Here is a 13,492-nt window from a genome sequence, read left to right on the forward strand (position 1 = left end):
CAACTGTCTCTCAACTATCTCTTCTTGGATGTCCTAGCACTATCTTAACATGTCTAAGACAGAACTGATCATCTTCCTACCCTCCCACATAATCTCACCACCCACAATTTCATCATCTATTGATGGCACAACTATCTCCTCTTTCCTCAAATTACATTGTATCAGTTACCCTTGATTCACCCCTCGTCTTCATACCACACATTAAGTACCTCTTACAGTCCTGCCATTTCCATCTTAAAAATATTTCCAGGATCTTTCACTCTGGATGCTACTAAGACCCTCATCCAGTCACTGGTTATTTCCAGACTGGACTATTGTAATCTCCTCCTATCTAGCCTCCCTGACAAACACCTTTCTGCACTCCAATCTATCCTTAATGTGGCTGCTAGGTTTATCTTCTTCTCCAAACATACTACATCCACCTCCCCTCTATTACAAGCCCTACACTGGCTCTCCTTTGACTTCCAAATCCAATTCAAGCTTCTCACACTCACAAAGCCCTCATCCACTCCTCTCCCATTTACATCTCTGACCTTCTCTCCTTTTACACTCCCAACCGCCCTCTTCGCTCCACATATGCATGCTGCCTCTCCTGCCAACTGATTACTTCCTCCCATTCCTGCCTCCAAGATTTTGTCCGTGGTGCTCTCTACCTCTGGAATTCTCTACCTCTCCCTATCAGACTCGCCACCGCCCTACAAAACTTCAAATGGGCTCTCAAGACCCACTTCTTCATAGATCCCAGCCATCTTTGGTCCTAAACCTCTGTTCCATGCTCACTGCTACCCAATCTGTATCTGTAATCAGTCTGTATGCCTCTCCCATCAGAATGTAAGCTCTTATGAGCAGGGGTCTCATGTGGTTTAGCCTCTCTTACTTAGACTATCTTCTACTCCATACTCCATACTCCCTACAATAGCACCTGACCCTCGATTTCTGCCTCCCTGATGCTTACAGTATGTAAGTGTCATGTCCCCTGATGCAGAAATATTTATACACCATGTACTTGTCATGTGTCCTACACTGTCTTGTACTGTATGTTGTGGTTTTCATATTTTGCTAATTTATTTATGTACTTTGGCGCTGCTGAACCCTTGTGGCACCATATAAATACACAATAATTATCATAATAATAATTATTATACCATCCTGTCCTCGCTTACATATGTGTATGACTTGATCTTTCCACAAACATAGTAGTTTATAAAGATTTGTCACTACTTTTGTTTCTGAATGCCAAATGCATTACTGAAACGGTTATAATTTATGAAATAGATTTCATGGAATATGTTAGTAACCACGCAAAGCTGTCATCTAATGCTTGGAGTCCTCAGTGATGGTCTAGAGCAGCTATGAACCTGATGTTTGTTATTCTGATATCATTAATATTCTACTTTTCTGCAGATTACTACACTCATATTGGGAAACTTAATCAGCTCCTGGTTTTGAGTCAACAACTGGAGGATGATGTGAAGCACTTAGGAAGCCATAAATATGTAGCTCATCAGTTGTCAGTACTCTATGTAAGTATTTTAGTGAACATATATATTGCAAAGCCATCAACTAGACACGTTTGTACCCTAGGAATTTCATTTTTGTGGTTACGGTATGTCTCCTTTAAAAAAAGTATAGGCCCACCATTTTCACACTGCCATGACCTCTTTCACCATACTGTGTCACTCAAGCTGGCTATATACTATGTCGATATCGTGTACGAATACACAATAATGACGTGTTGATTGCCCCATCGTGGGTTTGATTACAATGCGATGAGTGGCCCCGCGGGTCGCACATCACATCAACTGATCATATGTGCTGTACATATGATCAGTTAATCCCGGCAGCGCTGAATTGCGGAGGTGCTATAGGCCATACGGCGCAAAGTCACCATACGATCTATAATACACCGGGGAGCGTAGGGCGTCTCGCATCTAATGTATAGTTTATGGCCAGCATCAGAGTTATATAACTATGGTACAATATAACATCTGTAAAAGAACTAGTGGAATGGCAGTACACAGCTGTCCACATAAGCAGAGCGAAACAGATACACTACACTATTATAGAAGCACAATGCTTTTTAATTTTATATAATAAAAAAGAGGTAAACTACAACATAACTGCAACAATTGCTAAACTATGGTAATATATTATTAAAAAAATAACATAAAGTTGTGCTTTTTGTGTTTGGATCATAGCCTTAGTGAATAGAAAAACAGTTCCTCTTTTGGCGCTGCAAATTGGAGCAGCAATGGGTAGTACAAAAATAGGTCACCAACCTATACAACAGTATGCAATGGAAAAAGTACAACCTCACTTTCTGCGCTCCAAATGTCCCATCGATTGAACGGTTTCTCACCAGAGTAATGGTATCATATGAAAAAGAAAATAAAACACAACATAGTGTAATATAGTGTATGAGAAATAGTTCTTTCCACTGTGTGGGGGGGAAGAATAGGTGATGTAGAATTTTCCCAAAAAGATTCAAACGTCCACCTTCTTATGGGATCACCACAAGTGATGTCATGCCAACGAAACAAGGAATTCGTACATGTATGCTTACTTGTATAAGCGAGGTAGAAAACACATAAAGGTTTCTTTATTGTGAGTGTTGTCTTGTTTTTCTTCAACCAATTCAGAAAGGATGAATATCACTCACAAAATACATAATGAATATGGCAGGTTAGGACATCAATATGGCACTGTATCTAACAGATACAGTGCCATATTGATGTCCTAACCTGCCATATTCATTGAGGGGAACTTATGACATATTGATACCCGGGTCACATTGTGTCAGCTGATTTCCATCTCAGTTTCCTTTTTCATGGTATGGCCGGTCGTCTATTTGTATTTTGAATTTTAATAAAGGGGTTTTTGTTTGCCTTAATTGGCTCCCTTTTTTTCAATTCTTCTTATGTATTTTGTGAGTGATATTCATCCTTTCTGAATTGGTTGAAGAAAAACAAGACAGCACTCACAATAAAGAAACCTTTATGTGTTTTCTACCTCGCTTATACAAGTAAGCATACATGTACGAATTCCTTGTTTCGTTGGTATGACATCACTTGTGGTGATCCCATAAGAAGGTGGACGTTTGAATCTTTTTGGGAAAATTCTACATCACCTATTCTTCCCCCCCACACAGTGGAAAGAACTATTTCTCATAGACTATATTACACTATGTTGTGTTTTATTTTCTTTTTCATATGATACCATTACTCTGGTGAGAAACCGTTCAATCGATGGGACATTTGGAGCGCAGAAAGTGAGGTTGTACTTTTTCCATTGCATAGCCTTAGTGAACCCATAACAAGCATAACAGATATTAAAGTGTATCTGGGAAAGAGTTGCCCTCCATTGTACTTTCTACATAAAGTAAAAATGACAAGAAAAAAAATATGACAAGATTACAGTGAATTATTATGAAGATGATTTGGACAAAACATCTAATTCCTATAAAGTGTTCTTAATTTCCTATGTGTTTCGTCTGTTCACTGAATTATTAGGAGCTGGAACACTTTATTTAGAGTTTAAAAAACTTTGGCCAATACTCCGCCTTGAGTGTTTCCCCTCTAAACCCTTGAGCATCAGAGATATTATAGCAGACAGATTAAGATCTACCTACCTAACAATGGGCCTGATTCTGACTTGTACGCAATGCCAGTAATTACGCAGCTGAGTCATTATCAGACTTTAGGGATGGTGCTCGCAGTGAGAATTTAATCTCAGAGTGTTTGACAGTCAGAGACTGTTTTGGGCGTGTCTCTGCTTACTTCTGTGATCGTACACATAGAAAACCTGGTGCTAGTGTCACAGCTCTTGCAGCTGTTCTGTGAGACCATAGACTCACTTAGGGGGGTCAATGTTCCTCGGATTTGTGCAAATATTTACGCAGTTGCTGAGATTTTGTGATGGCGTCGGTGGGTGTCTCTAATCATTTCTAGGTGGCTGCTTCACTTGCATTGTTCCTCAAAAATTACAACTCCGTAGGGTTTGCGTACACATCAGAATCAAGCCAACTACATAGAAGCTACTTTAATTTAATTCTTATGTATGTTTTCAGAAGCCTTTGTTAATAGATATGTTTTAGCAGTACTACATTATAAACTACACTATAAACGTGTCTTCTTATATAGGAAGATTACTGATATATCTTAATATTGTCATACTTGGTTTGTGTTCACTTGGAGTATGGTCATCCGATATTCACAATGTATCTCATTCACAATGTCACAAAGCATCACATTCATTTATCTATATTTATTTTTGGACAATTATACATTATAATACAGAATACAAATAAAACTAATCAACAAAATAAAAGTCTTTCTCTAACGTCCTAGTGGATGCTGGGGACTCCGTCAGGACCATGGGGATTAGCGGCTCCGCAGGAGACAGGGCACAAAAATAAAGCTTTAGGATCAGGTGGTGTGCACTGGCTCCTCCCCCTATGACCCTCCTCCAAGCCTCAGTTAGGTTTTTGTGCCCGTCCGAGCAGGGTGCAATCTAGGTGGCTCTCCTAAAGAGCTGCTTAGAAAAAGTTTTTAGGTTTTTTATTTTCAGTGAGTCCTGCTGGCAACAGGCTCACTGCAACGAGGGACTTAGGGGAGAAGAAGTGAACTCACCTGCGTGCAGGATGGATTGGCTTCTTAGGCTACTGGACACCATTAGCTCCAGAGGGATCGAACACAGGCCCAGCCATGGAGTCCGGTCCCGGAGCCGCGCCGCCGACCCCCCTTGCAGATGCCGAAGATTGAAGAGGTCCAGAAACAGGCGGCAGAAGACTTTTCAGTCTTCATGAGGTAGCGCACAGCACTGCAGCTGTGCGCCATTGTTGTCAGCACACTTCACACAGTGGTCACTGAGGGGGGGGCGCCCTTGGCAGCAATGTATAATACCTTTTTTATGGCTAAAAATACATCACATATAGCCCTTGAGGCTATATGGATGTATTTAACCCCTGCCAGATCTCACAAACTCCGGGAGAAGAGCCCGCCGAAATAGGGGGCGGGGCTTATTCTCCTCAGCACACAGCGCCATTTTCCTGCTCAGCTCCGCTGTGAGGAAGGCTCCCAGGACTCTCCCCTGCACTGCACTACAGAAACAGGGTAAAACAGAGAGGGGGGGCACTTTTTTGGCGATATTACTATATTTCTCTAACGTCCTAGTGGATGCTGGGGACTCCGTCAGGACCATGGGGAATAGCGGGCTCCGCAGGAGACAGGGCACATCTAAAAAGCTTTTTAGGTCACATGGTGTGTACTGGCTCCTCCCCCCATGACCCTCCTCCAAGCCTCAGTTAGGTTTTTGTGCCCGTCCGAGAAGGGTGCAAACTGGATGGCTCTCTTAAGGAGCTGTTTAGTAAAGTTTTTTTTTAGGTTTCTAATCAGTGATTCCTGCTGGCGACAGGATCACTGCAACGAGGGACTTAGGGGAGAGACTTGCAACTCACCTGCGTGCAGGAGGATTGAAGTTTTAGGCTACTGGACACTGAGCTCCAGAGGGAGTCGGAACACAGGTCAGCCTGGGGTTCGTCCCGGAGCCGCGCCGCCGATCCCCCTTACAGACGCTGAAGAAAGACGGCGGAACGGAGGTCCGGAAACAGGCGGCAGAAGACTTCACAGTCTTCAGAGAGGTAGCGCACAGCACTGCAGCTGTGCGCCATTGTTGCTACACGGCTCACTGACACGGTCACGGAGGGTGCAGGGCGCTGCTGGGGGCGCCCTGGGCAGCAATATAAATACCTATTTGGCAAATAAATACATCACATATAGCCATTAAGGCTATATGTATGTATTTAACCCAGGCCAGTTTTCCTAATAACCGGGAGAAAAGCCCGCCGTGAAAGGGGCGGAGCTTATTCTCCTCAGCACTCAGCGCCATTTTCCTGACCAGCTCCGCTGGTGAGGAAGGCTCCCACTCTCCCCTGCACTACAGAAACAGGGTTAAAGAGAAGGGGGGCATAAATTGGCGATATAATTATATATTAAGAGCCCATATATAGAAACAACACCTTCTAGGGTTGTTATATACATTATGGCGCTTTTGGTGTGTGCTGGCAAACTCTCCCTCTGTCTCCCCAAAGGGCTAGTGGGTCCTGTCCTCTATCAGAGCATTCCCTGTATGTGTGTGCTGTAGGTCGGTACGTGTGTGTCGACATGTATGAGGAAAATGTTGGTGAGGAGACGGAGAAAATTGCCTGTAATGGTGATGTCACTCTCTAGGGAGTCGACACCAGAATGGATGGCTTACTTATGGAATTACGTGATAATGTCAACACGCTGCAAGCCGGTTGACGACATGAGACAGCCGGCGGACAAATTAGTATCGGTCCAGGCGTCTCAGACACCGTCAGGGGCTTGTAAAAACGCCCATTTACCTCAGTCGGTCGACAGACACTGACACGGACACTGACCCCAGTGTCGACGGTGAAGAAACAAACGTATTTTTCCTTTAGGGCCACAAGTTACATGTTAAGGGCAATGAAGGAGGTGTTACGTATTTCTGATACCACAAGTACCACAAATAAGGGTATTTTGTAGGGTGGGAAAAAACTACTTGTAGTTTTGCCTAAATCAGATAAATTAAATGAAGTGTGTGATGATACGTGGGGTTCCTCCGACAGAAAGTTATGGGCGGTATACCCTTTTTCCCGCCAGTAGTAAGGGCGAGTTGGAAAACACACCTTAGGGTGGACAAGGCGCTCACACGCTTATAAAAAACATGGCGTTACCGTTTCCAGATACGGCCGCCCTCAAGGAGCCAGCTGATAGGAAGCTGGAAAATATCATAACAGTATATACACACATACTGGTGTTATACTACGACCAGCAATCGCCTCAGCCTGGATGTGCAGCGCTGAGGGGGCTTGGTCGGATTTCCTGACTGAAAATTTTGATACCCTTGACAGGGACAGGATTTTATTGTCTATAGAGCATTTTAAGGATGCATTTCTATATATGTGTGATGCGCAGAGGCATATTTGCATTCTGGCATCAAGAGTAAATGTGATGTACATATCTGCCAGACGAAGACACGACAGTGGTCAGGTGAGGCAGATTCCAGACGGCATATGGAAGTATTGCCGTATAAAGGGGCGGTCCATTGGACCTGGTGGCCATGGCAACAGCTGAAAAATCCACCTTTTGTTACCCCGAGTCACATATTGGCAGAAAAGGACACAGTCTTTTCAGTCTCAGTCCTTTCGTCCCCATACGGGCAGGCGGGCGAAGGCCAGTCATATCTGCCCAGGGGGAGAGGAAAGGGAAGAAGACTGCAGCAAGCAGCTCATTCCCAGGAACAGAAGCTCCTCACGGCTTCTGCCAAGTCCGCAGCATAACGCTGGGGCCGTACAAGCGGACTCAGGTGCGGTAGGGGGTCATCTCAAGAGTTTCAGCAACACTCGCAAGGGAACTCCGGGATCCTACATGTAATATCCCAGGTGTACATTGGAAATTCGAGACGTCTCCCCCTCACACAATTCACAGGCTGTATTCCCAGCAGGTGATAATCAAAGTACCCTTCTTACAACAAGGAAGGGGGTAGTATTCCACACTATATTGTGGTACTGAAGCCAACCGGCTCGGTGAGATCTGAAATATTTGAACACTTACATACAAGCGTTCAAATCAAGATGGAGTCACTCGGAGCAGTGATAGCGAACCAGGAAGAAGGGGACGATATGATGTCACTGGATATCAGGGACGTTTACCTACAGGTCCAAATTTGCCCTTCTCACCAAGGGTACTTCAGGTTCCTGGTACAGAACTGTCACTATCAGTTCAGACGCTGCCGTTTGGATTGTCCACGGCGCCCCGGGTCTTTACCAAGGTAATGGCCGGAATGAGGATTTTTCTTAAAAGAAACATGGACGCTTTCCTGATAAGGGCAAGGTCCAGAGAACAGTTGGAGGTCGGAGTAGCACTATCTTAAGTAGTTCTACGACAGCACGAGTGGATTCTAAATATTCCAAAATCGCAGTTTTTTCCGACGACACGTCTACTGTTCCTAGGGAAGATTCTGGACACAGTCCAGAAAAACGTGTTTCTCCCAGTGGAGAAAACCAGGGAGTTATCCGAGCTAATCGGGATCCTCCTAAAACCAGGAAAAGTGTCAGTGCATCATTGCACAAGAGTCCTGGTAAAAATGGTGGCTTATTACGAAGCAATTCCATTCGGCAGATTTCCCGCAAGAACTCTTCAGTGGGATCTGCTGGACAAATGGTCCGGATCGCATCCTCAGATGCATCAGCGGATAACCCTATATCCAAGGAAAAGGGTGTCTCTCCTGTGGTGATTACAGAGTGCTCATCTTCTAGAGGGCCGCAGATTCGGCATTCAGGATTGGATGCCGGTGACCACGGAGGCCAGCCTGAGAGGCTGGGGAACAGTCACACAGGGAAAAAATTTCCAGGGAAGTGTGATTAAGTCTGGAGAATTCTCTCCGCATAAATAAGCTTAGAGCAAATTTATAATGCTCTAAACTTAGCTAGACCTCTGCTTCAAGGTCAGCCGGTATTGATCCAGTGGGATAACATCACGGCAGTCGCCCACGTAAACAGAAGGGCGGCACAAGAAGCAGGAGGGCAGTGAAAACTGCAAGGATTTTTCGCTAGGCGGAAAATCATGTGATAGCAGTGTCAGCAGTGTTCTTTCCGGGAGTGGACGACTGGGAAGCAGACTTCCTCAGCAGGCATGACCTCCACCCGGGAGAGTGGAAACTTCATAGGGAAGTTTTTCAACATGATTGTGGACCGTTGGCAAAGACCAAAGGTGGACATGATGGCGTCCCGCCCGAACAAAAAACGGGACAGGTATTCCGCCAGGTCATGAGACCTTCAGGCGATAGCTGTGGATGTTCTGGTAACACCGTGGGTGTACCAGTCTGTGTATGTGTTCCCTCCTCTGTTTCTCATAACCAGGGTATTGAGAATTATAAGACATAGAGGAGTATGAACTATACTAGTGGCTCCGGATTGGCCAAGAGGGACTTGGTACCCGGAACTTCAAGAAATGCTCACAGAGGACTAAGGGCCTGGGGAGCTAAGAAGGGACTTGATTCAGCAAGTACCATGTCTATTCCAAGACTTACCGCGGCTGCGTTTGACGGCATGGCGGTTGAATGCCGGATCCTGAGGGGAAAAGGCATTCCATAAGAGGTCATACCTACCTTGGTCACAGCCAGGAAGGAGGTGACCGCACAACGTCATCACCACATGTGGTGAAAATATGTTGCGTGGGTGAGGCCAGGAAGGCTCCACGACGGAAATTCAACTAGGTCGATTTCTACACTTCCTGAAAACAGGAGTGTTTTGGACCTCAAATTGGGGTTCATTAACATTTAAATTTCGGCCCTGTAGATTTTCTTACAGAAAGAATTGACTTCAGTTCCTGAAGTCCAGATTGTAAAGGATGTATTACATATACAGTTTTTTTGTGCCCCTAGGGGCACCGTGAGATCTCAACATAGTGTTGGGATTTCTTAAAATCATATTGGTTTGAACCGCTCAAATCTGTGGATTTGAAATATCTCACATGGAAAGTGACCATGCTGTTGACAAATATCTCACATGGGAAGTGACCATGTTGTTAGCCCTGGCCTCGGCCAGGCGATTGTCAGAATGGGCGGCTTTGTTTTACAAAAGCCCATATTAAAATTTTCCATTTGAACAGGACAGAACTGGGACTCGTCTCCAGTTTCTTCATAAAGGGGTGTCAGCGTTTTCACCTGAAACAACCTCTTGTGGTGCCTGCGGCTACTAGGGACTAGGAGGACTCCAAGTTACTAGACGTGGTCAGGGCCCTAAAAATATATATATATATATATATAGTTAGGACGGCTGGAGTCAGAAAGTCTGACTTGCTGTTTATACTGTATACACCCAACAAGCTGGGTGCTCATGCTTCTAAGCAGTCTATTGCACGCTGGATTTGTAGTACAATTCAGCTTGCACATTCTGTGGCAGGCCTGCCACAGACGAAATATGTAGATGCCCATTCCACAAGGAAGGTGGGCTCATCCTGGGCGGCTGCCCGAGGAGTCTCGGCATTACAACTTTGCCGAGCAGCTACGTGGTCAGGGGAGAACACGTTTGTAAAATTTTACAAATTTTGATACTCTGGCTAAGGAGGACCTGGAGTTCTCTCATTCGGTGCTGCAGAGTCATCCGCACTCTCCCGCCCGTTTGGGAGCTTTGGTATAATCCCCATGGTCCTGACGGAGTCCCCAGCATCCACTAGGACGTTAGAGAAAATAAGAATTTACTTACCGATAATTCTATTTCTCGTAGTCCGTAGTGGATGCTGGGCGCCCATCCCAAGTGCGGATTGTCTGCAATGCTTGTACATAGTTATTGTTACAAAAATCGGGTTATTACTATTGTTGTGAGCCATCTTTTCGGAGGCTACTTCGTTTTGTTATCATACTGTTAACTGGGTTCAGATCACAAGTTGTACGGTGTGATTGGTGTGGCTGGTATGAGTCTTACCCGGGATTCAAGATCCTTCCTTATTGTGTACGCTCGTCCGGGCACAGTACCTAACTGAGGCTTGGAGGAGGGTCATGGGGGGAGGAGCCAGTACACACCATGTGACCTAAAAAGCTTTTTAGATGTGCCCTGTCTCCTGCGGAGCCCGCTATTCCCCATGGTCCTGACGGAGTCCCCAGCATCCACTACGGACTACGAGAAATAGAATTATCGGTAAGTAAATTCTTATTTTAAGCTGCTATAAGGATACAACACTTATATAGGGTTGTTCCCATATATATTATAGCGCTTGGGTGTGTGCTGGCAAACTCTCCCTCTGTCTCCCCAAAGGGCTAGTGGGGTCCTGTCTTCAATAGAGCATTCCCTGTGTGTCTGCTGTGTGTCGGTACGCGTGTGTCGACATGTATGAGGACGATGTTGGTGTGGAGGCAGAGCAATTGCCGGTAATGGTGATGTCACCCCCCAGGGAGTCGACACCGGAATGGATGGCTTTGTTTATGGAATTACGTGATAATGTCAGCACATTACAAAAATCAGTTGACGACATGAGACGGCCGGCAAACCAGTTAGTACCTGCCCAGGCGTCTCAGACACCGTCAGGGGCTGTAAAACGCCCTTTACCTCAGTCGGTCGACACAGACCCAGACACGGACACTGAATCTAGTGTCGACGGTGAAGAAACAAACGTATTTTCCAGTAGGGCCACACGTTATATGATCACGGCAATGAAGGAGACTTTACATATCTCTGATACTGCAAGTACCACAAAAAGGGGTATTATGTGGGGTGTGAAAAAACTACCTGTAGTTTTTCCTGAATCAGAGGAATTAAATGATGTATGTGATGAAGCGTGGGTTAACCCAGATAGAAAAGTGCTAATTTCAAAAAAGTTATTGGCATTATACCCTTTCCCGCCAGAGGTTAGGGCGCGCTGGGAAACACCCCCTAGGGTGGATAAGGCGCTCACACGCTTATCAAAACAAGTGGCGTTACCGTCTCCTGATACGGCCGCCCTCAAGGATCCAGCTGATAGGAGGCTGGAAACTACCTTAAAAAGTATATACACACATACTGGTGTTATACTGCGACCAGCCATCGCCTCAGCCTGGATGTGCAGTGCTGGGGTGGTCTGGTCGGATTCCCTGACTGAAAATATTGATACCCTGGATAGGGACAGTATTTTATTGACTTTAGAGCAATTAAAGGATGCTTTTCTTTATATGCGAGATGCTCAGAGGGATATTTGCACTCTGGCATCGAGAGTAAGTGCGATGTCCATATCTGCCAGAAGAAGTTTATGGACACGACAGTGGTCAGGTGATGCGGATTCCAAACGGCATATGGAAGTATTGCCGTATAAAGGGGAGGAATTATTTGGCGTCGGTCTATCGGATCTGGTGGCCACGGCAACTGCCGGAAAATCCACCTTTTTACCTCAGACCCCCTCCCAACAGAAAAAGACACCGTCTTTTCAGCCGCAGTCCTTTCGGTCCTATAAGAACAAGCGGGCAAAAGGACAGTCATATCTGCCCCGAGGCAGAGGAAAGGGTAAGAGAGGGCAGCAAGCAGCTCCTTCCCAGGAACAGAAGCCCGCCCCGGGTTCTGCAAAGCCCTCAGCATGATGCTGGGGCTTTACAAGCGGACTCAGGAGCGGTGGGGGGTCGACTCAAGAATTTCAGCGCGCAGTGGGCTTGCTCACAGGTGGACCCCTGGATCCTGCAGGTAGTATCTCAGGGTTACAGGTTGGAATTCGAGAAGTCTCCCCCTCGCCGGTTCCTAAAGTCTGCTTTGCCAACGTCTCCCTCAGACAGGGCGACGGTATTGCAAGCCATTCACAAGCTGTTTTCTCAGCAGGTGATAGTCAAGGTACCCCTCCTACAACAGGAAAAGTGGTATTACTCCACACTATTTGTGGTACCGAAGCCGGACGGCTCGGTAAGACCTATTCTAAATCTGAAATCTTTGAACCTGTACATACAAAAATTCAAGTTCAAGATGGAGTCACTCAGAGCAGTGATAGCGAATCTGGAAGAAGGGGACTTTATGGTGTCCTTGGACATAAAAGATGCTTATCTGCATGTCCCAATTTGCCCTTCACATCAAGGGTACCTCAGGTTCGTGGTGCAAAACTGTCATTATCAGTTTCAGACGCTGACGTTTGGATTGTCCACGGCACCTCGGGTCTTTACCAAGGTAATGGCCGAATTGATGATTCTTCTGCGAAGAAGAGGCGTATTAATTATCCCTTACTTGGACGATCTCCTGATAAGGGCAAGGTCCAGAGAACAGCTGGAGGACGGAGTAGCACTAACCCAAGTAGTGCTGCAACAACACGGGTGGATTCTGAATTTTCCAAAATCTCAGTTGACCCCGACAACACGTCTGCTGTTCCTGGGAATGATTCTGGACACGGTTCAGAAAAAGGTGTTTCTTCCGGAGGAGAAAGCCAAGGAGTTATCCGAACTTGTCAGGAACCTCCTAAAACCAGGAAAAGTGTCTGTGCATCAATGCACAAGAGTCCTGGGAAAGATGGTGGCTTCTTACGAAGCGATTCCATTCGGCAGATTCCACGCACGAACTTTTCAGTGGGATCTGCTGGACAAATGGTCCGGATCGCACCTGCAGATGCATCAGCGGATAACCTTATCGCCACGGACAAGGGTGTCTCTTCTGTGGTGGTTGCAGAGTGCTCATCTGTTAGAGGGCCGCAGATTCGGCATACAGGACTGGGTCCTGGTGACCACGGATGCCAGTCTGAGAGGCTGGGGAGCGGTCACACAGGGAAGAAACTTCCAGGGAGTATGGTCAAACCTGGAGATATCTCTTCACATAAATATACTGGAGCTAAGAGCGATTTACAATGCTCTAAGCCTGGCAAAACCCCTGCTTCAGGGTCAGCCGGTGTTGATCCAGTCGGACAACATCACGGCAGTCGCCCATGTAAACAGACAGGGCGGCACAAGAAGCAGGAGAGCAATGGCAGAAGCTGCAAGGATTCTTCGC

The 13,492-nt window shown here is 45.9% G+C and overlaps 1 protein-coding gene across 3 annotated transcripts in view; it reads left to right on the forward strand.

Moving 5' to 3' along the window:
* Window positions 1-13,492, forward strand: part of LOC135019241 (uncharacterized) — an 86,166-nt gene that overhangs the window by 51,989 nt on the left and 20,685 nt on the right. For all 3 annotated transcript variants that reach the window (XM_063953086.1, XM_063953087.1, XM_063953085.1), the window contains exon 6: window positions 1,405-1,523. In XM_063953086.1, the coding sequence (XP_063809156.1) occupies window positions 1,405-1,523 (119 nt within the window). The remainder of the gene's footprint in view (window positions 1-1,404; window positions 1,524-13,492) is intronic.

The sequence above is a fragment of the Pseudophryne corroboree genome, chromosome 2 (assembly GCF_028390025.1).
Source record: "Pseudophryne corroboree isolate aPseCor3 chromosome 2, aPseCor3.hap2, whole genome shotgun sequence".
Lineage (NCBI taxonomy): Eukaryota > Metazoa > Chordata > Amphibia > Anura > Myobatrachidae > Pseudophryne > Pseudophryne corroboree.